This window comes from Typopeltis vanoorti, chromosome 15, assembly GCF_054136105.1.
Source record: "Typopeltis vanoorti isolate ZY-2024b chromosome 15, IOZ_Tvanoo_1.0, whole genome shotgun sequence".
Classification (NCBI taxonomy): domain Eukaryota; kingdom Metazoa; phylum Arthropoda; class Arachnida; order Uropygi; family Thelyphonidae; genus Typopeltis; species Typopeltis vanoorti.
The window spans coordinates 79,632,641-79,656,513 of NC_143563.1; the positions used below are offsets into that span (position 1 = coordinate 79,632,641).

The 23,873-nt window shown below is 37.1% G+C and overlaps 1 protein-coding gene across 1 annotated transcript in view; it reads right to left on the bottom strand.

Annotated features, from left to right (window-relative positions):
• The window catches only part of aralar1 (calcium-binding mitochondrial carrier protein aralar1), a 510,219-nt gene that overhangs the window by 71,902 nt on the left and 414,444 nt on the right, over positions 1–23,873 (bottom strand). Inside the window, exon 15 of the mRNA XM_090405723.1 lies at positions 2,328–2,466. Coding sequence (XP_090261849.1) covers positions 2,328–2,466 — 139 coding nt within the window. The remainder of the gene's footprint in view (positions 1–2,327; positions 2,467–23,873) is intronic.

Sequence of the window (23,873 nt, forward strand, 5' to 3'; positions counted from 1 at the left end):
CAGCAACTAATCCACCAGGTCTGTAACAACGCCCTACTATGTAATTTGTCTTGTTAGATTCCACCTCACACCAGATGGCTTCAAACTCACTGCCACATGAAATATTGTTAGTAGTATTACTACATTCATAGGCCTCAACTCTAACTGGATTAAGTCATCCAATATCATTAACAGCCCCCCCTTCCTCCCCTATCCACTCTATCCTTCCTAAAAATACTGTACCCATGACACTCGATACCAGTTAGTAGGTCTGATTCTGATAGCCAGGTCTCACTAATTCCTACAATCTGAGTCACAACATATTGACTAAGGCAACAAACTCTACCCCTTTGTTTCTGATACTCCTAGTATTCGTGTACACACATAATAATCTACCTGCATGTTCTTTTGTACTCTTATTTGCAGTCTGCCTGACACAGTTGGACAACTTGCAGATCTCTATTCTTCTCTAGTGCCTTACACATATAGACATCTTTGCACACATATGATGGGTCAGAATCGGACGAACACAAACCCAAAATCATTCTCGCTTCGTCAACATTTCCATGACAAAGCCCATTCCCGTCATTAACACAGTTATATACCATTGTCACTCTTACACTTATGTTGTTTGGGACTATCAATATCTTAACTGTATCTTAGTGAATTTTGCCCTCATCATTTGTTGCATCAAATAACTAATTTCAAAAAAAATCCAAAAAATATTGAAACCAATAAACCACAAACCCCCCCCCCCCCCCTTCACAACAAGAATTACTCTAAATCCATCACCATTCAATCGAAGGTGAGTTAGCCGATCTCATACGGAGGTAGCAGGGTTTTTTCTCCCGGAAACTCGGGTTTTTCATCCCGCATACAGACAAATCGGCCCTTCAGAACACACGCAATTTACAGACATAGAATACCAGATGTGGTGGAGGTAGATGGCGTTGATGTAGATGATTCGTAGTAGAGGTTCGGTGTAGTGGTTGAGACAGTTGTAGGTGTACTCCCACGATGAGTCTTCGGACTCCTTGGAGGTGTCAGGAATAATAATAATAATTTCCTATATCCGAGGCACCTCGGAAAAAATTACAAAAATCCTAAAACACATGACTTAACTTCTTGTTACAGACCTCATAAAAAATTGGCATCTCTTATCCGCTCCACTAAAGACCAAACCCCCCCCCCCCCCCACTAGACCTAACTGATGTATACCAAGTCACAAGCTGTCCTACTTTGGCCAAACTGGCAGGACAGCAAATATCAGAATTTCAGAACACAAGGACTACATCCGTTTTCACCAATACAGCCACTCTGGTCTTGCAGACCATGCGCTGGATACCCGCCATAGAATATGGTGGAAGAAAGCCATGATAATACACCATAGTAAATTCAAATACGAAAGGTGATTCATGGAATCAGCCTCAGCCCTGAGAAACAATCCAAACCTCAACAAATTTGGTCGCATGAGACTGCCCCAAATTTGGGAAACCTACATCAGAAGACCTTCAGCCCAATCGGCCAAGAATACCAACATTGCCCGCTAGGGGGTACCATCAGGACTTTTAGGAGAAAGAATAGCTTCCTGCTTCATTCCTCACTTACTGTTTGTTGTGCCTGCATGCACGTGTCTTGTTCTTGAGTTCCTTGAAAATGGCAACGTGACGTTGCCGAAATATTGGAAGTGTATTAAAATTTATTTTAATGTATATTCTATTGTACGTTGTAATTTCCTTAAGCTATTTAATAAGAATGTATAACCAACGTCTAAGCCTTTCCACGGGAAATAAGAATAAGAACTAATTTTATTATTATTATTTTTTTTTTTTCTCCTACACTCACAAATGAATGACATATTAACACCATTGGTGGACTGAAGTTAGATAACCTATTCTAGAAACCAAACATGACATGTTTTTAAATTACTTCAGGCCTCCAATGATTGGGGCAAACAGTCTCTCACCAATCGATGAAAACCATCTGTCACCTAAAACTGCAAGTATAATGATTTTTGGTGTAATTACTCTTTTATTCCATACAAAGTATGTAATAAAGTACAGTAGTGTCAATGCACAATACTACATTACTTATACTTATATCAATTTCTGTATACATTTGCTCTCTTTATGAAAAACTGTTCCTAGGGACCTAAATAGCCTCACCTGTTCTACAGGTTTAACAATGAGAATACAATTTGATTTTCTGTATATCTACTGTAATGTGCTTTTTATTACAAAATTTCATATCAAATGATGTAATACAATAGCTATTTGGTGGGTGAATTATTGTGTTTAACATATTTATTTATTACTTTATTTTTAAGGAAATTAAGTTAAACAAATTACCTGCAATACATGCTGAAAGAAGTAAAGAACCTGCTCCATTATGTCCATTATCATCTGCAAATGCAAGTTTGCAGTGAGCATATACTGGAAAATATATACCTGAAAATGGTATATCCCTGAGAAAGCATGCTCTGGCACCCTATAATATATTGAATAATTTTGCATATATTGATAATGGTTAATATCAGAGATTTGTATTCAGAATATTATTATTATAATAAGTTAAGAAACTGAGTTAGAAATAAAGAAAATTTAAAAATGACATCTTTATTTACAAATAAATATTAGTGTAGATTTATGATACTGCATTAACAGTGCATGTAAAATGTTTATGTTTTGCAAGCACTATAGGCAAATACGGATTATAAATATACTTATAAAATAAATCTCTTCAAGAGAAAAAGGCCCACAAACTTAACAATAGCATTGAAGAACATAAACATCATGCAAAATTCCTTGTCTTCTTTTCAAAATCAGGATTTGATAAGAATACACAAACTAAAACAGTTAACTTCAAACTTACAAAGTACAGTTTTTTTCTGCTCTAAGTAATGGCCATTAAAATGCAATTATTTAGCTCATACCTGTTTTTCTTCTAAAACAAGAAAATAATTTGTGCACAACTTTTCTTAAGAGAGAAGCTATTTCTTCTTTCATATCTTCTACACAATATCAGTTCCTTTCTTATTTCCTTGAAATATAAAGATAATTTTAAAGTTCCCTTTTTCTTTGTGAAAACGTCTTCCTAATCCTTCAATACAAAAAGAAATCGCTCTTTCAGGTTTACAACGCTTAATTAGAATGCACTTGCTGAATAACGTATCAAAAAGAATTGTCTGTTGCTTTGGGAAAAAGTATACATCACTAGCTGAAAGTTTTTTTCATTTGGTTATACTATAAATTAAAAATGCCAAAAAATTATATTCTTGGTTTAATCTTTTAACCAAGTGCAAGCAAACAAAGTTTGCACGTGAAGTAACTTCACCACTGAACTACTTGTATAGAGAGGCTAATGACTTCATATCAATTGCCTTGGTATCCCATAATCGAATGCAAATATCCTTATGGAGATGTATAGTACTATGAATTATGGGAAGGGACACAACCCAGGTCGGTTTTGAACCTTCATTGAGGTCTCATCAGTGGGAGCGAAACCCAGAAGTGATATCAAGGCTGAAGTAATGCACAAGTCATATTTCCATATGCAAGTAGTGTCACACCTTATTACTAAAATACTCTGGCCACTACTGTTTAATTTGTGTATTAATGATATAGAGAAAGCAGAGATATTCTAAGGGGAGATATTCAGTTGTTTGCCAATCATGCAAAACTGGAGAGGGCATTAGTTGATAAAGGTGATGTAGATATCTTACAAGGATGATTAAAATAAATTGACTTTGTGGATGAAGGATTATGGTTTCAATTTAACGTTGCAAAATGTTAAGGTTATAATAAGGTTATGCAATTAGGGTTAAAAAGGTTACGTAAATGTATCACACTGATGGTACTGGATTGCAAGAAATTGATGGACTGGGGATTTGGTGTTATCAATATGACTGATAGCTAGTCGCAGTTCACAGTGCATATTGCACAAGTTGGTAAAATAGTGCAAAGGATTACTTGGATGTCAAATAAAAAAAATATAATATAAAAAAATAAAGACAGAGAGGTATTATCCATCTTTATAAGGCTATCATTTGGCCTAAGCTTAGATACTGTGCACAGATTTGGTCACATGCATTTTTTTGCAGATCAGGAAGTAGGAGAAAGGATTCAGAGACTTGTGATGAGTCTGTGAAATGCTCCCAATGTGAACAGATTGAGGGTGTGTGGGTTGCAAAGTTTAGTTGACAGGCAGAAAATGGGGACATGATTGAAACTTAAGTTATTAAAAGGGTTCTATAAGAGTGACATAAAGGAAATATTTCAACAGGTGAGAAATACAAAGAAAACTAGGGATCACTCCTGGAAAGTTAGAGCATGGTTAGTAAGGATGTTTGGACTGACAGAATTAGTCATGAGTAATCTGATAGTGAATGAGTTTAAGGAGAGTTATGATAGATATTGTGTGCATAAAGGTAAGTGTGGGTCGCCCACGATGGACTTTGACTCCATGAAGATCCTCTATAATAAATTTTTGGCTAGTTTATGAGGAAACATTTTACATGAAGAAAAAGCCACTTTCTGCTTCCCCCCCCCCCCCCCACATTAACATATAAGAATAGTGGATTATTCTTGTTTTCCAACTAAATAAGTAATTTTCTCTTTTGAATGCCAAATGGAATTATTATTATTATTAAGAGAGCCCTCTAGGAAGTCAGGGACTCGTTGAGGAAGGCCACATACTACATGCAACAGCTATCATACTTATTCTTGAATTCAATGACACTGCTTTCACACATAATATCTAATGGCAATCGATTACAATCATGCAACACCATATGAGAGAAAAATCTAGTCTCACTCCCTTTTAGCAGAATTCATTTTTAGCTTCCGAGAATGCCCTCTTGTCCCATCCCCACCCTCCATAAAACGAAAAATTCCATCAACTGAAATCCTGTATGAACCTTTCAGAAATTTGTAAGTCTCAATTGTATCACCCTTCTTTCTCCTGTTTGCTAGTATCTGCAGTTTACAAATTCTCAATCTGACTTCATAATTAGTATTCCACAATCCCAATATCATTTTTAACATTCCCCATTGCATTCACTCTACTGAATCACAACAAAAAAACCAGGAGACCAGAGTTGCATACAACAGTCCAAGTGAGGTCTTATCAAGGCCTTGTAAAGAGGCAAAATGGCATCTTAATCTTTACATGTCAAAGCTCGTTTCAGCATTGCAATTATCTTTTGAGTTGTATTTACATCTTTGCTACATGGCCCCTGAACTTCAACTTCCTATCTACTAACACTCCAAGATCCCTACCTGATCAGTTTCTTCAAATCCCACCAATATAATATGACATTGGACATCTAATCACGCCAAAGTAGATGACTTTACATTTACTGACATTGAAGTCACATCCATTTTTCCATGGTCACAATTCTAGCAAATTCAAAACATTCTGCAAGTATTACACTCAACAGCATTCCTGATTACCCTACCTATCTTTGCATCATCATCAGCAAATAGCTGTATGTCTCCTGTCAAATCCCTCCCAATATCATTACTGCATGTAATGAATAACAGAGGACCAAGGACGGATCCTTGTCGTAGTACACCACTCTAGTTACCTTAAATCTTGCAGACTCACATCACTCATATACCACTTTTTGATATCTGTCAGTCAGCCATTATTTTTATCCATGCCATTAGTTTATAACCAAATCCCATATTCTCTAATTTATGCAACAGTCTTCTATGCTATATTAGGTCAAAAGTCTTAGCAAAATCCAAAAGTATCATGGTGTATCCATTCCTCTTATCTAGTGCAATGGTAAACATCATTACAGAATGTGTCCTAAAACATGTCTGGATGTCAGATTGGTCAACTGGATTCAGGATTGGCTGTCTGATAGGTATCAGAGAGTTGTGTATGGTGGAGCAGTTTCAAGGAGGCAGAGGGTTACAAGTGGGGTCCCACAGGACTCAGTACTAGGACCTACATTGTTTAACCTTTATATCAATGACATTGCCAGTGGATTGCAAGGGGATATTCAATTGTTTGCAGATGATGTGAAGCTGGGAAGGATTATTAGTAATAGTGCAGATGTGGTAGCAATGCAAGAGGATTTAAATAAGCTAGATAGATTGGCAAATGAATGGGGGGGTGTCAGTTTAATGCAGCAAAATGTAAGGTCTTGAGGTTTGGGAAACATCGATGGGATGCTGCATACTCTATGGGAGGAGTTATATTGGAGGAAGTAGGGAAGACAAGAGATCTGGGGTTGATGATTGATAGAAACTTGAAGTTTAAGGGACATATTGCAAAGGTAGTGAAGGTAACACAGAGGATTGCTGCAATTATGAGAAGGACACTGACCTGCAGAGATAAGAGGGTTATCATTCCACTGTATAAGTCTCTGATCAGAGCATACTTGGACTATTGTTCTCAGATTTGGTCCCCAGGATTTGAAGGGGATAAATTAACTGTGGAAAGGATACAAAGACGGATGACAAAGATGGTTTCAGGACTGTACAATGTTAGTTATGAGGATCGGCTGAGGGAATGTGGACTGCAGAGTTTGGTGGATAGAAGAAGGAGAGGTGATATGATTGAGACTTTTAAACTGTTGAAAGGTGGTTACAGGGTTGACACTGGGGAGTTCTTTAGCTTGGTTGAACAGCGGGAAGGAGTGATGACAAGAGGCCATCCCTGGAAGTTACGAAAGGAAACTGAGCAAGAGGGTAAGGAGTGGTTTCTTTGCGTGGAGGGTGATTGAACCATGGAATGCATTGCCTGATGGAGTGGTGGGAGCGAGAACGGTCAATGAGTTTAAAGAGTGGTATGATAGACTTTGTGTTTCTTAGGGGGAGACCTCCCCTCAATGAGTCTTGACAGACTTTATGTTCATAGGAAAGACCTCCCACGATGAGGCTTTTGACTCCATGGAGGCCTGAATAATAATAATAATAATTACATGGCCTTCCCTTAGTAAATCCATGCTGTTCATTGCAAAGTAAAGATTCACTGTCAATCCATTTCTGTATGTGAGCCTAACCAATTTTTTCCAAATCTTCACCATAACTTCTGAGATACTAATTGGTCGATAGTTGGATATACATTGGTCTTTGCACCACCCTTGCGTAATGGGATTACCAAATATTCTTTTCATTCCTGAAGAATCTTCTGTTCTGAGACTCAAATTGTATAGCCTAGTTAAAGGAATAGCTAATTCAGCTGAACACTCTTTTAGCACTCATGCATTCAGTCCCTATTGTAAAACTGTTATTCAGTTTGTGCAACAGCTCTAATAAATCCTCTTCATACACCTGAGTTTCTTCATTCAGTGAAGAGGTAGCAGTGAACACAATCTTGCACACACCAGGTTGATAGCTCTTAGCAAAATGGGCACTGATTAGTTTGAACAACTTCTTCTGCATCTGTAGCCCTCACGCCATCTGCATTTAGAAAAGTTATTCTTTTGTACACATTCTTTCTTTTACTTGCAGCATATCGATAGAAGTCTTGTGGGTTGTCTTAAGCTTGCAGAGCCAGTTTCTTTTCATACTCAGACTTAGCTTTCCATACAACAGTTTGTGACTGTTCTAGCCAAATCATCTGTTTCTTACAAATCTCTTGCTTAATAAGATTATTCTTATTAAGCATGAGATTTGTAAGAAACAAATTGATTTATTCTTCAAACTCTTGGGACAATTCTAATATTGCATCATTGAAGTAATTTTAAATGTTTTCCATGCACTGTCAATATTCTTCCCAACCAGCAACTGATACCATTGTGCTGAACTCAGTATACTCCTCAGTTGGTTACAATTTCCTGCTTTGTAGTTCACCGTGTAACCTTTTCTGAATGGAACATTTATAAATTTAGTCACTTCCCAAGTGAACACTGCATGATCACTGTCACCAACCAGAGATAAAATAGTTATATCTTTAACTGAGACACCCTCTGACAGTATAATGAAATCTAACACTCTTTGATCTCTAGTTTCTTTGTCACATGCTGCTTGAGAAAGTTGTCTCGCAACAGCTCAATAAATTCAGTTTCATTCTTCTCGTGAGATTTTACTGCTACCCAATCAATATTTGGATAATCAAAGTCTCCCACTCTGATTACTCTTTTCGTACCCATCGTCTCTATTTAGTGATGCATTTCTTCATCACTAGCAACCGATCCTTCAGGTCTGTAACAACATCCCACTATGTAATTGATATTGTTAGATTCCACATCACGCTAGATGGCTTCAAACTCACTACCACATGAAATACTGTTAGTAGTAGTACTACAATCATAGGTCTCAATTCTAACTGGATTCAAGTCATCCAATATAATTAGCAGCATGCCCCCTCCTCTCCTATTCTCTCTATCCTTCCTAAAAATAGTGTACCCTTTACACTCGATACCAGTTAGTATGTCTAATTCTGAAAGCCAGTCTCACTAATGCCTACAATATTATGTCCCAACTTATTGATCAAGGCAACAAACTCTACCCCTTTGTTTCTGATACTCCTATAATAACTATAAGTAATAACTGGTCTCGTACCAGTTATTACTTTTTCAAGATTCCTGATACCAAAAACATTTAGGTGTAAGCCGTCCCTCTTATACAAATCTAATCTTCCCTCAAACTCACTCCACTCATCCAAAAACTCACATCCATTCCTTCTGCACAGCTTATGCATCAAATTGTTTGCCATCAAAGCCCTTCTTCTTAATTCATACTGAGGTAATATACTTACTATTTTCACTTCTGCTCATCTTCTCTCTTGCCTCTTCCAACAACCTTTTCATGTCTTCTCTCTCATACCCAAATTATCACTATTTAAGTCATTAGTAATATTCTACAATTACAATTTCATTTACTTTTCTTTTCTGATTTTGAACTGCTTGCATTATATTTTTAATTTTTGCTCTTGGAAAACTTGAAGTTATAACCCGTTCATCAACAGCATGTTTTTGACAGAGTCAGAATACCAAATAACATCCTTATTTTCACAAACAACATTACTTACCTGATATTCATTACTCACTGATTTACCTGATTCCATGCTTCGTTGTTGTTTATTTTGCTGTTTAATTTTGTTTTATTTTATTTAGTTTTAATTTTCTTTTCCTCACTATGTTCATTTAAATGCCTCTCAAGTTTACGTAATCCCTGCATCATCTCTCTGATAATTTGCTTTAATTTTACAATTTTGGAGGTTAATTCATTTTCAATAGCCTCCTCAATATCTCCAAAGATCTCCTTAGCAGGGCAAATCCTTGTTCTCAACCTCACTGCTCTTCTTAGCATTATGTTTCTTGTGTTTGTGTGTGTGTGTGTGTTTTGGAACCATTTTAAACTATGTTTATTATTGTAATATCTTAAAAAACTTATCTAAGGGAAAAATACAATAAAACAAATAAAAATAACCAATTTTACAAGCGCTCTAAATTCACCGACCAATCATAATGTAGCCTCAAACCCAATCCCAGATGATTATTTAAATCTTGATGATATTACCATTTCATTTATGATATGAAAATATTATAAATGTATTGCCACTTTAAAGAATTTATAAATGGCCCAAGACAGGACTACTTCCTCAAATTGCTCTATAAATAAATTAGTAACAGCAAGCTCATCTGTTTTACTGCTTGCATAATCTTTCCATTAAAAAAAAAAAAAAGGATGGAGACGATATGGAATAAATTTAACTATGTGATGAGGAAATTGACTTTTAATGTGGATGAGAGCTTCTTTCATAAGAACTTTTAAGTAAAGAAAGCGCACCTTGAATAAGCATTTTTATTATGCATTATTATCATTTTTAATGGTGATCCAATGCATGACAGGTTGTTCAACCATGATACTAATGTACCACACTACACCACAGACAGATATGAAGGAACTTGTTCACATTTGATTTGAAGAGCTATGGACTGTATTCCTTGCAAATACATATAAAATGGGAGACTTTTCTGGTGAGTAGTAGTATAAGGGATGAATGAAGAAATTTGTTCTGTAAGTTTGGAGTGGAAATTTGAAGTAGTATTGAACACTCACTACCCTTCAATGAATTTACAAATGCCAGTTCAGATGAATAGTTGAGAATTGAGACTATTAATGAGGAGTGGGTTGTTAACCAATTTAACAGATATCATCCGTTACGGGAGCTCTTACAGGCACCACCCCAAGAGTAGTCTTCAATGGCTGGAATGTTTTATGATTTGTAAAGGATGAAAAGCTATGCAGATACAACAGAACTATCCAAGTGTAACAGAGAGGAAAGCAACGTTGGACAGAAGTGATGGTGTGCAGGGGTAAAACAGTATCTTGAGAAAAGAGAAAGCTTAATTTTTTTGAATACTGAGGAAGCATAAACCAAAACGTTATGCCACAAGAGATTTGATGTCAGAGTAATTCCAAGAAGAGAAATCTTACAATGTCTAGAGATCTAGGTACTGTAAAAAGCAAGTCTGGAAAAAAAGAGTTATTTTTTGTACAAATTAATACAGCATTGTCTTTCACTAGTACTACTGAAGTTATTTGAATACCCCTGAAGAATAGTTTGGAGAATTTAAAGAAGTAGAGGTTGATATTCTGGATATCATGGTGATTAATGTACTGCAAGATTTGTCAAGTAAGAGGGAAGAATATAGTGTCCTGTTATCAGCAAAACTGTCCTGATTGTGGTATTAACTGGAGTAGAACGTTGATATATATATATTGTAGAAGAAAGAGGATAACAGCCTTGCAGAAAACACACCTGCATTAGATGCATAGCTAGAAGATAAAGAACCATTGGCCATAGTATGCATCTAGTCAGAAAGTTGGCTACTTAGTTGCAGAAGTCAGGGGGCAAACCATACTTGATAAACCCAACAGACCCACTGAAAAAGTTTGGATATATTAAGAGCAGTCACGAGATTCAGCAACCTTTCAATGGTATTTGTTCAAAGGACAGATCGCATGCTGATCAATCTGTACTGGAGATCATTTATTAGTTAACTGCCTTCAGAACAATAGGTGAAATCTCTTTCTGGTGAAAGGCTAAAGGGAACAGTGAGTGACTGAAATGGTTGGGTGGGGGGGGGCAGTATTTGCCAAGATCAAAGAATTCAAGGAAGATAGGAAGTTTAGCTTGGTGATGATACAACAGAACTATCCAAGTGTAACATAGAGGAAAGCAACGTTGGATAGAAGTGATGGTGGTTGGTTTGGCAAGAGACCAGAAAGCAGGACTGCTATTGGGACATGATGCTTTCCTGCTCTTTTAAAATCAATTCAAATAACCTAAACTAAGCTAAAATAATAAGGGATTGGAATTTAAAGCAAAATGGCAAATAAATGTTTCCATACCAATAAGAATTATTTCAGTAATACATTCAGTACATATGTTTGCGTCAGCAGGCCAGAAACAGTACTCCAACCAAGGGGTTGGAGTACTGTTTCTGGGAATTTATGAAGAACATCCTATTTAGCTGTGTATCTGCACGTGCACGCGTTCCTTCCTTCATGGGGAAAGAGATTAGTACCAGATTATGGCCTGAATTACCTGGAGGATATTCACATTGAAAGAGTCATCAGAGTGTTTGAAGAGTGGTTAGGGTTATTGGTTATTCAAGTAGGCATGTTAACAACTTGTGCAAGATTAATGATAATAGCATCTCTGAATGCCTCAGCATGTGCAGCTGGAAAAGCCAGATGATAGTGTGAACATTCAGATTGAAGCAAACCAACATTTAAACAAAGGAATTAAAAAATTCACAAGAGTTGGTGTTATTCAGAGAACAACAGAGATGATAAATAAATTTGGTAGAATGCAATATAGAGCTTTTTAGGCAGAGTAAATCAAAGGAGGAATTCTAAGTTGAATAGCTTTGACATGGTATATCATAGCAACTGTGCGCAGATGTCACCCCTGAGAAGAAATGAAATGTAAAAGGGAAAGCTGAGCAGCATCTGAAGAAGTGAAGATTTAAGTTTGCATTTTTGTGTGGAAAAGTATAAATTACTATTGTTAAGGTGTTGCAACTGAGATTATGTATATTTGTGAAGCAGTTTTGTAAAGTTCTTTGAGATATGCTACTGAACATGGGTCAAGCATTCAGTTCTGAATGTTCATCTTCCAGTTGTTCATGCAGTTGATGACCTTGTTCAGTTGGGTAGAGGTAAGATTTCAATGGGCTCGTACATATCATATGGAGGTGTCTTTGAATTTATTATTCACCATAGTAATGAATTTGGTTTTCCTCATCAGCATATTGTAAGTCACTTTTACAAGATGCAGAAAGTCTGTGCTGCCTTTGAGTTCGTGAGCATGAAGGGGGGTGGAGGGTGGCACTAAGGCAATTTTTCTGGGCTCAAAGCTACATTTTTTCAGTGAGCTTGCAAATGCCATTCTTCCTTTAGTGTCATATTTGTTTCTCACAGGCTGAGGATGGCAGTATTATATATTTTTTTTATTTTCTGCCTCAATGAACCATGACCTGTCCATGCAATAAGGTTACATAGTTGTTGGTGTTTTTATCACTGGATATGTTAGGTATTATCAAGGAGCGAATCACTTTGGTCTTTCTTTCTAATGATTCAACTGTTGTTTGAGAGAAAGCTTCAGAGTGATAAGACGTTGTTCCAAAAGAACTGTTTAACTCAAGAGACGCAGAGGGCAGAAAAATGAATGAAGTTTTCCCATCAGTGAAACAAATGTGTTTCATTGATGGAAAAGTAAGAGTCAAAACACTGAAGTCATTGCTGGGTACTGTTGCTTAATGTAGTAAGAAAAGTTGGATCTTTTGTACATAATATGCAAGCACTTGCTAATTGCAAAAATATAAAAGCAAATAATTTTTTTCTTTAAGGAGTTTTTAGCCTCCAAAAACATACTGCTGTGGTGGAAAGTTTGGAGAAAATCACTTCTAAAAACAATAAAATGAGAGATAGCACTAGTTCAAAGCCATTTCAGACATGGTAAATACTTAAGCATTTATAGAATTAAAACGTTTATAGTAAGAAAAGTCATTTGACTCCAGAAGGTAAGTGGAGATCAAACTTCAGAACTTGGAAATGCACCAATTTTTTTCACGCTCCCTTCAAATTCTTAATGTTCCAAAAGAGAACAACATTAAAATTTTTTAATGTCCAGTTAAGTCCAGATCACTTAGTGCTAGAGATCCATACCAACCACATGAATGCCCACAGAGAGTGACTATGTGGACTATGTGGTTTTGACTTGGAGGATGAATAGACATGCAGGGGTATCAACAAGAAAGGAGTTTATGTGGAATTATAAGGGAAATGATTATAATAATTTTAGAAATTAACCTTGGAAAAAGTCAAGCAGTGGATAACAAAAATGATATCAGGACTCTATAATGTTATATGCTGACAAGCACAGGGTATACTGCTGCAATCAACTCATTTTGCTCTCACCAACCTCTCCAATACCTTAATTATAATCCCAGATATAAGATTGGCCTATAATTTGTAGCCTCAGCTTCATCACTACCTTTGTGAAGTGGAACAATTTTACCTTCCTTCCACTCCTTTGGGACCTGTGCTGTTATAAGACTCTTTGTGATATCTAGCTTACTTAACTTCTCATATACCTCTTTTTGCTCACCAGTAAATCTCTCATTTCATTCTCTACATTTGAGCTTCTGATGTCACACTGAGGATGAAACATAATATGAACGGCTGACTGAATACTTTGACTATGTCCTCTACAGCAGTTACCAATGTACCACTTTCATCCATTAATATCATCTTGCCATAATCATTCTTCTTTCTGCTTGCCACATATTAAAAACAAGATTTTTCTTGGCCTGATTTCCTAATTACTGCCTGTATTGAATTTTTGCTGACTTTACCTACTGAATCACTCTTCTGCCTTGCTCTTTATACTTTTCGTGCAACTGATTATTACCATTATTCATCTTGAGTTGCCTCCAAACTGCCTTCTTCCAAAATTGATGTTAATTTCCTCATTTGTCCCTATAACACCTACCTTATTTGGCCTTTTGATCTTTGGAATACATTCACACAATGATGCTAAGTATCTCATTGTTAGTTACCAAGAAACATTTATTTCTTTTCTGCTCAACTCTTCATTCCATGCTACAGAACCAAGTAGTCTACTAAGCTTCTCACCAGCCTTCCCTTGATCTCTTGTTCACTAATCAAAGTTGAATATATATTTCTTCATCCCCATCCTCTGCATTTCCTGGCCTATAGCAACATCCAACTAAATATGTCTTCCTGTCAACCTCCACCTCACCTTAGTGGACATAATTTCTCTACTATCATCAGTAGCACTCATTCTCCCTTCTTGTCTTTTCTACCCTCATGAAAAACATTATACACCCTTACATTTCTATTCTTGTCTAGATATCATCCTCGCTCAACCATGTTTCACTTATTCCAACAATTTTTGGATGAAATAAACTCACTCAGTGAAACAATTTCATCTCCCTTATTTCTGATACTCCTGGCATTTGTGAATAAACACAGCTGCCCACTTTTTAGGTCTAAACCCAGTCGTTGTTGTTGTGATTTTCTCACCATACCTCCTTGAACCTAGAAAATTCCACTCTGAATAATTTCAAACTTCACAGTAAACATTTATATATAAGAACTGCTAAGAATTTATTTGATATTTAGAATCACTATTAAAATTTATTATTATCATCATCTTCATTATTATCATAAAAATCTTCAAGGAGATAAAAGACTAGTGGAAGACACAACTACAAATCCTGAAACATATTAACACAATAACTTGATAAAATGGTATTAAATCAGATATTTCAATACTGAATCTAACATATCATTTTTGGTAGAACAGGTAGAATAATAACAATGGATTTTAAATAACATGAGTTGCAAGTTAGTGTAATACAGTACAGTAGATAGCAAGATGATTCAAAAACTATTTCAGATAAGTAATAACTCTCGGGTGCCCTTGAAGTTTTAGCTCTGTCAGTAGCTCAGTTGGCAGAACGGTGGACTGTAGATGAGTTCAGTAATCCATAGGTCAGTGGTTCAAATCCGCCTTGACAGAAGCCAATTTTTGGGTGGTGCTAGAGTCGCTGAAGAACGTGGTGGTGGATTTGAGCTGTGCTAAATAAAAAAGTGTTTTTAATAGGTCTATATTGTGACTTCTCTCACAAATTGTGCTACATTTCTTTCAGTAATACAGGTGTCATTAAGGTAATACTTTTGGAGTTTAGTTGTTTATATTGTCTTATTTTTGGGTTACTGAAAAGGCAAGGTCAGAGTTAGACGCATCTGCAGTGGAAGAGAAAAAGAAGATAAGTTTTCATTATTTAGTTATTTAGTATAGTCAAATGTTTATACTTATAGAATCATAAGTAAATTGGCTTACAGCAGAATGTATAACATAGTATAGTAGAGTGTTCGGTATTTAGTGTTTAGTTGTAGTAGTTCCTCGGCACTATTTGAATGTGGCAAACACAGCTCAAATAACAAATGGCATGTCACCAAGTCCTCCCCCATTTAAGGACTATATTTTGCATAACACACTACAGGATTTTGTGGCATGTATATGTCCCAGTAGTTGGATATGTGGTGGGTGAGAGAATGGAAAGTACATATATGCACAAAATGTAGGTAACGGGAAGAACTAAGTGAGATATTACCATAACCAACCTCGTTGCATCAGGGGGTGGGAGAATCTCAACCTAAAGAGACGAGTAGTGTGGTAGAGGGTGAGAATAACGAGCCAAATATGAATGAAAAAATAAGAGTTGGAAGTGTGGAAAGTTTAAATGATTGTGACATATTCAGAGATGGTCTTAATTGGGAGGATGAATAGCGAGCAAGAGCAGCTAACTTGCAGAGAGAGAGAGAGAGAGAGATGAGCGGAAAGAGGAGGTGAATGTCTTGGGGAATGAGATGAGAAGTGTGAAAGATGAGATTAGGTGAATGGAAGAGTTGAATGCAAGGCGAATCAGAATAGGAATGAGAGAGTTATGGGAATTATAGAAAGAGGAGAGAACAGAAATAGTAGGAGAGAGGGAATGATAGAAGAGGAGAGAATTAGAAACAGCAGAAGAGAGGGAATGAAAAAGTTTATGGGAATGATAGAAGAGAAGAGAATAGAAAGAGTCAGAAAGAGGGAATGAGAAGAATGCAAGGGAGTGCTGGAACCAGGGAATAGAGTAATGCCAGGTAAGTAGGGGAACACAGAGAGAGAGAGAGAGGGTTTGAGGAGAGAGAGAGTGAGGGATGCAGGTGAGCAATCAAGGAACAGAGTGGTAAGAGGTGTGATGAATGGAGACACGATGATCCATGGTGTGCAAGATAGGATGCCAGAGGAGGGTTTGCCTGGAGAAACGATAGAAAGTGTGGCTATGGTAATTAAGCAGTGGTGAAAGGGTGGATGAGATGATTGTAATGGTGAGCACGAATGACCTGAGAGGCAGTGTAAATCAGGTGGCGAGAGATCTGAGATTCATGCTTGAGGTTGTACAAAAGAAAAGACAGACAGGAAAGATAGTGTGTGTGCTACTCAGGTATGTTAATGTTGAGCTGAGCAGAAGAGCAGTAATAATGAATAGCATAATAGCCAGAATATGTCAGAAGAGAGGATTAGAATATGTGGATGCTTGGAGGGAATTTGAGGACAAAAAGGAACTGTATGTGAGAGCACTTGTATTTGAATGAGGAAGGCCATAGGAGTCAGAAAGAGGGAATGAGAAGAATGCAGGGGAGTGCTGGAACCAGGGAATAGAGTAATGCCAGGATGGCAGGTAAGTAGGGGAACACAGAGAGAAAGGGTTAGAGGAGAGAGAGTGAGGGATGCAGGTGAGCAATCAAGGAACAGAGTGGTAAGAGATTGCTGTTTTCTGAATGAGTCTATGTTAATGCAGGGAAACTAGAATTTCCAGGGTGGATGGTAGCAGGGGTGGCCGTGTAGGAATAGGTGCGTGGGGGGGGATCATCATCATCACGAACCATGGGCTCACTGTTCGTTGGTGTCTGATGCCTCCTTCACTATCTTCTTCCACCTTTCTTTGTCCAGTGCACAGTGTCGCAGTTTCTGTACACCCATTCCACACCAGTCCTTTATATCGTCTATCCATTCTCTGTATGGTCTACCTCTTATGTTTAAATCATCCAAAATACCAAACATAAATGGCTTTATCTTCCAGTCCTCACTCATTCTACAGATGTGTCCAAATAATTGCAGCTTCCATTTTATAATCTTCTGCATTAGATTCTCTTTTGGTTGTATCTTCCGATAGGGCTCTTCATTTGTGATTTTCTGTACCCATCCTATTTTTACAATCTTCTTGTAACAAGTTCTTTCAAATGCCAAAGTTTTTTTTCTTGATTCCTTATTTATTACCCATGTTTCAGATCCACCGCTAAAGATGCATGTTAACAGTACTTTTAATTTTGTTTGCATGCTAATCACTTTACAAATCTAAAGGGATGTTATCCATGGCCTTCAGATTTGTTCTTGCCTTTGCAATCCCGATCTTTATTTCTTTTTTACAGTTCAAATCATACATCATTTTACTTCCCAAATATGTGAATTGTTCTACATTTTCTATATCAATTCCATCCACTTGTATCTTTTGTTTCATGTTCTTCTCACCAAATACCATTGTCTTTGTTTTTCCCAAGTTCATAACAAGTCAAAATCTCTTCCCTTCCTCATTTAACAGTTTCAGTGTTTTTTGTAGTTCTCTTTCGTCTTCTTCGATAATAACAATGTCATCTGCAAATCTCAGATTGTTAATTCTCATTCAAATATTCCTTTTGCATCTTCCTTCAGTTTGTCCATTGCTCTTTCTAAATGTGCGATGAAATGCTTGGAGATATTGGGTCCCCCCTGTCTAGTACCTCTGCTTGTTCTAAACCATTTCCCCAAATCATCACCTATTCTGCTGCAACTGCATTCTGAGAAAGGGGGATGACATTAGGTAATGCTGGGTCCAGTGGAGTCTGCTGGAGGGGATAATGATAGGTATAGAAGCACTGACATTTTTATGCTAATACCAGGAGTATCCAGAATGAAGAAGATGAATTGGTGGTGCTTATAACATCAGCCTGGCCAAAGATTACTGGGATCGCTGAGACATTGTTGATGGAAGATAATATATTAACAGGAATAGAAGTAGCAGAGTACAGCATTTTTCGGCAAGATAGGAAGGGAAAATGTGGTGGTGGAGAACTGCTTATGATAAGTGATGACTTATGTCCTCTAAGTGCAGAGGCTTTGGAAGGCAGTAGCACTAATGGTGTTTTGAAAGAATATGGTGTGAGATACACGTGGGCAAGACAGGATATTTAGTGTGTTGCTATAAGCCAAGGATCACGGAGGGTGGGGAGAAGGAGATGTTTAGGCAGTTGAGCTTGGCAAGTGCAAGAGGAATGATTGTTATGGGAGATTTTAACTACAGCAGTATAAGTTGGGAAGAGGAAAATGCATGTAGTAATAAGGGAATGGAATTTCTAGAATTCTTCAGGGACAAATGTCTTAGACAACTAGAGGGAACAAGAGGTTCAAGAGTTTTGGATTTGGTCATAGCATCAGAAGAGCTGATAATAACTGAGATAACATCTCTTCTCCCTCAGTTGGAGAGAGTGACCATGTGGCTTTGACTTGGAAGAAGAATAGACATGCAGGAGTATCAAAGAAAAGGGAACGTATATGGAATTATAAGATGGGTGATTATAATAATCTTCGATATCAACTTGGGGCAGTTCCATGAAGAGCAGAATTGGAAGGCCTGGATATCAATCGTGCTTGGGAAATTGTGAAGAAATATTTGTTAGCAGCAATAGTAAGCTGTATTCCATGAGTGAAGAAGAGGACACAATTTAGTGTAAAGTGGATGACAAACAATATCAAACAGGAACTGCAGGAGAAAAAAAGGTTATAGAAGAGATATAAGAAGACGGGTGGAAAACAAATGCATAAAGAATATAAGACTCAGGCCAGGAGAGTGACCAGTATGGAAGGGAAATTGAAACTGAAATATGAGAAGAGCTTGGCACTAAGATCCAAAGATCCTAGGGAATTTTTTAGCTATGTGGCCAGTAGGAGGAGAAATAATTATGGAAGAATGAAATTACGGGATAAAAATGGGATTAGAGTGACTAATGCAGAGGACATAGTCGAGTTGTTCAATGAACAATTTATTAGAGTATTTCATCCTGGAGAAGTAAGTTTTAATACTAGAGGGATAGAGCAGGTTTGAGGTTTAGAGGTGCAAGAGGAGAGTGTGTTCCAAATACTGAGTACTCTGGATATCAGCAAAGCTGTGGGACTGGATGGTATTTCATCATGGGTTTTGAGAGAATGTGCTAAAGAACTGACAGCTCCAATGACCTGGCTTTTCAATTAAAGTCTGGCTACGGGAAAGGTACCCAGGAATGGAAGGAAGGTAAGATAGTGCCATTGCATAAGGGCGGTAGCAGACTGAAAGTGTCTAATTATAGGCCAGTTTGTATTTAATCAGTAGTTGTTAAGATCTTGGAGAAATTAGTGAGGGACAATATGCAGCGAAGGACAGATGAGGGTAATGCTATCTGTGAGAGAGTCAACATGGATTTGTTAACAGGTGCTCTTGCTTTAGTAATATGATTGCCTTTTATAATAAAGTGACAAGAGCGAGTGATGAGGGAAAGGCACATACTGCCATTTTTTGGATTTTGCAAAGGCATTTGACAGGATGTCATATGATAAGCTGATATTTAAGTTGCAGCACATGGGTTTAGATGTGAGGTTAGTCAACTGGATTCAGTATTGGCTGTCTGATAGGTATCAGAGAGTTGTGTATGGTGGGCAATATCAAGGAGGCAGAAGGTTAAAAGTGGGGTCCCACAGGGCTCAGTACTGGGACCTGTATTGTTTAACCTTTATATCAATGACAGTGTCAATGGATTGCAAGGGGATATTCAGTTGTTTGCAGATGATGTGAAGCTGGAAGGGTTATTAGTAAAAATGCAGATATAGCAGCCTTGCAAGAGGAGTTGAATAAACTAGACAGATGAGCTAATGAATGGGCTGTCAGTTTAATGCAGCAAAATGTAAAGTCTTTGGGATACATCGAGGGGAGGCTGCATTCTCGATTGGAGAAGCTGTACTGGAGGAAGTAGGGGGAGAGAAGATCTCGGGGTGATGACTGATAGAAACCTGAAATTCAAGGAACATATTGCAAAGGTGGTGAAGGTAACCCAGAGGATTGCTGCAATACTGAGAAGGATGCTGACCTGCAGAGATAAAGGAGTTATCGTTCCATTGTATAAGACTCTGATCAGACCACACTTAGACTATTATTTTATTCTCAAATTTGGTCCCCAGGATTTGAAGGGGATAAATTTATTGTAGAGTACAGAGGCAGATAACAAAGATGGTTTTAGGACTGTACAATGTTAGGTATGAGAATCGGCTGAGGGAATGTCGACTGCAGTTTGGTAGATAGAAGAAGGAGAAGTGATATGACTGAGTCTTTTAAACTCTTGAGAGGTAGTTACACGGTTGACACTGGGGAGTTCTTTCGCTTGGTGGAACAGCGAGAAGGAGCAATAACAAGGAGCCATCACTAGAAGTTATGAAAGGAAGCTGTGAGCAAGAGGGTGAGGAGTGGTTTCTTTGTGTGGAAGGTGGTTGAAGTGTGGAATGTGTTGCCTGATAGTGGAGAGAGCAAGAATGGCCAATGAGTTCAAGGAATGGTATGATAGACTTTGTGTTTCCTAGGAAGGACCTCCCACAATGAGTCTTTTGACTCCATGGAGGCCTGAATAATAATAATAATAATAATAATAAGACTCTCCCAAATTTAGGAACAGAAAAAAGGCAAGTCAATTTGGGCATCACTGAATAAAGGCTCAAATTTGAAGTGGCATCAAGTTTTAGACTAGAAGATTCTATGATCAGTATCAATTCCACAATGTGTTAAACCAGTGATTCTTAACCTTTTAGAAGTCACGGACCCCTAAGTATCCTAAAATATTTTCGTGGCCCCCTAGTTTGTAGTAACATAATAATAATCATTAAACTTTTTTTTTAAAAAATAGTGGTTTTACTTACCAATTATAATGACAAAAAAATCAGAAAACAAAAATCAACTTTACCTAAATGTATTTTAATGAGACCTCTGTTGTTGAACACTCAACTATTTTGGCCATTCTTGCATCAACTGCATTACTCGATGCTATTATTTTCTGTTTCAGACGTGTTTACATCATCCACAGAATTATCACTACTTTCACGTGTTCTTTTTGAACTACCAGGTGTATTTATATTTAGGAAATCAAATAATGTTCTTTGTTTACTCATTTTTAAGGAGGTAAATTTTAAGAAATAAAAAATCAATATCACAGCAACTGAAAGTTTCAAAAAGTAACTGCACTCAAGTAGCACTTAACATCCTTAAGTTCTATGCATTCATACTAGTATTGTATGTTCTAGGCAGATGTCATGACTGGCAGTGCTGTGAGCAGTGAAAAGTTGACCTGTGGCACCACCACAAAAGAAACTACTGCATAATTTAGATTACTAATACAAAATGATGCAAGTTTGAAACAAAGTAAAATAAAGAGCAAAAATTTATTATTTTAAGAGATTTCAAAATTTTAAAAACTAGAAATGTTCTATAAATTTTCCGTGGCCCCCGGTTAAGAATCACTGTGCTAAACCAGACTTCTCAGCCTTATTACAAATGACACAGAATTGGTATCCCTGTAGTATTTTCTCAACAGAATATCCTGTTTGCCCAAAGTAACAGAAATGGCAATCACAAGAAATTAGTAAACAGCACTAAGAGAGATAGTTCATTCTTGGTGGAATATAACAAAGACAAGAGTTTATTGAAAGGAAAAACAAGAGTACTAGATTAAATTTCTTGAGAATCTTAAAAACTGATCCAGAGATTCCAACAACAAAAAGAATTGGAACTCTTTCTACAGATTCTGGACGATGAGTCTGACTCCATGGAGATCAGATGTTCATAACAATTCTTGGAAGTAGACTTGTACAAGTCAAGTCACAAATGTACTGAGTCTTATGTGGGGAGAAGCCATTTTCTTGCATAATATACCGGATGTTGTTCAGTTCTAGTTTGAGATCATGAGCAAGCATAAACGCTATTCAACAAGGTTTTGATGAAGCTCGTGTTGTGAGATGGATGGTATGTGTAATCTTGCTCAGCCAGTGAAGACAGGTTTGCAATAAAGAGGTGGTCTACCCTAGAAAGAGAAGAGAGAGGTGGATGTCCGAGAAGGATAATTTTCTGTCTTTATCTACTTTCAAGGTGGAGTTGTTGAGCCATTGATTTCTATTAGGAAAGCAGATAAAGTATCTTCAGGGTAATGGCAGACGTAGTGGCAGTGGCTAACTGCCTTTTTGCATCCTGATATTATTATTATTATTAAGAGAGAGAGAGAGACTCCAGGGACTCAGAGATCCAGAGGGAGGCAACATACTACACATACCAGCTATCATAATTATTCTTGAATTCATTTACACTGCTTGTGCACACAACATCCAATGGCAATCCATTTCAATCATACACCACTCTATAAGAGAAAAATCTAGATCTCACCCCCTTCTTAGCTACATTCAGTCTCAGCATCCAAGAATGCCCTCTTGTTCTTTCCCCACCTTCCATAAAATAAGAAATTTCATCAACTGAAATCCTGTATGGCCTATACAGAAGTTTGTAAGTCTCAATCACATCACCCCTCTTTCTCCTGTTTGCTAGTTAGTGTCGGCAACTACAAATTCTCATTCTAGTAGTAAGACTTATACGTTGGTTAGACATAACTGGTAATTAATTTACGGAATTGACAACGCATATAAAGTAAATTAATTAAAGATAACTTTAATGAATAACTTCTATATTTCGGCAATGTCACATTGCCATCTTCGGGAACATAAAGATATGGTATGTGCACGTTAGTTCCTTAGTGCACATACCATATCTTTATGTTCCCGAAGATGGCAATGTGACATTGCCGAAATATAGAAGTTATTCATTAAAGTTATCTTTAATTAATTTACTTTATATGCGTTGTCAATTCCGTAAATTAATTACCAGTTACAAATTCTCAATCTGTCTTCATAATCAGTATTCCACAATCCTGATATAATTTTACCACTCTCCTTTGCACTAACTCCGCTGTATCAGAATCACATCGGAAACTAGACCTGCTCACAATAGTCCAAATAAGATCTTATCAAGGCCCTGTAAAGAGCAAAATGGCATCCTTATCTTTACATGTCAAAGTTCATTTCGGCATTGCAATTGTGAGTTGATTTTACAATCTAAATGGCCCCTGAACTTCAACTTTCTTTCTAATAACACTTCCAGATCCCTAGCCTAATCAGTTTATTCTAGCATAATCTCACCAATATAATATGATATTGGATATCTAATCTCACTGAAGTGCATGAGTTTACATTTACTAATGCACTTCAGTGAGATTAGATATTCAATGTCATATTATGGTGGTGGGATTATGCTAGAATTAACTGATTAGGCTAGGGATCTTGAAGTGTTATTAGAAAGAAAGTTGAAGTTCAGGAACCATTTAGATTGTAAAATCAACTCACAATTGCAATGCCGAAACGAACTTTGACATGTAAAGATAAGGATGCCATTTTGCTCTTTGAAGTGACATCCATTTTCCCATGCCCACAATTCCAGCCTATTCAAATTATTCTGTAAGTACTGCATATCAACTGCATTCCTAATTACCTTACCTACCTGTCTAATAATTCCCAATGTCATTACTGGGGAGATTAAATAACAGTGGACGAGGGACTGATCCTTGGGATACACCACTGGTTACCTTAAATCTTGCAGACTCACATTCTCTGTATACCACTTTTTGATATGTCAGTCAGCCATCCTCTTATCCACACTAAAATTTTATAATCCAAACCCATATTCTCTAATTTAT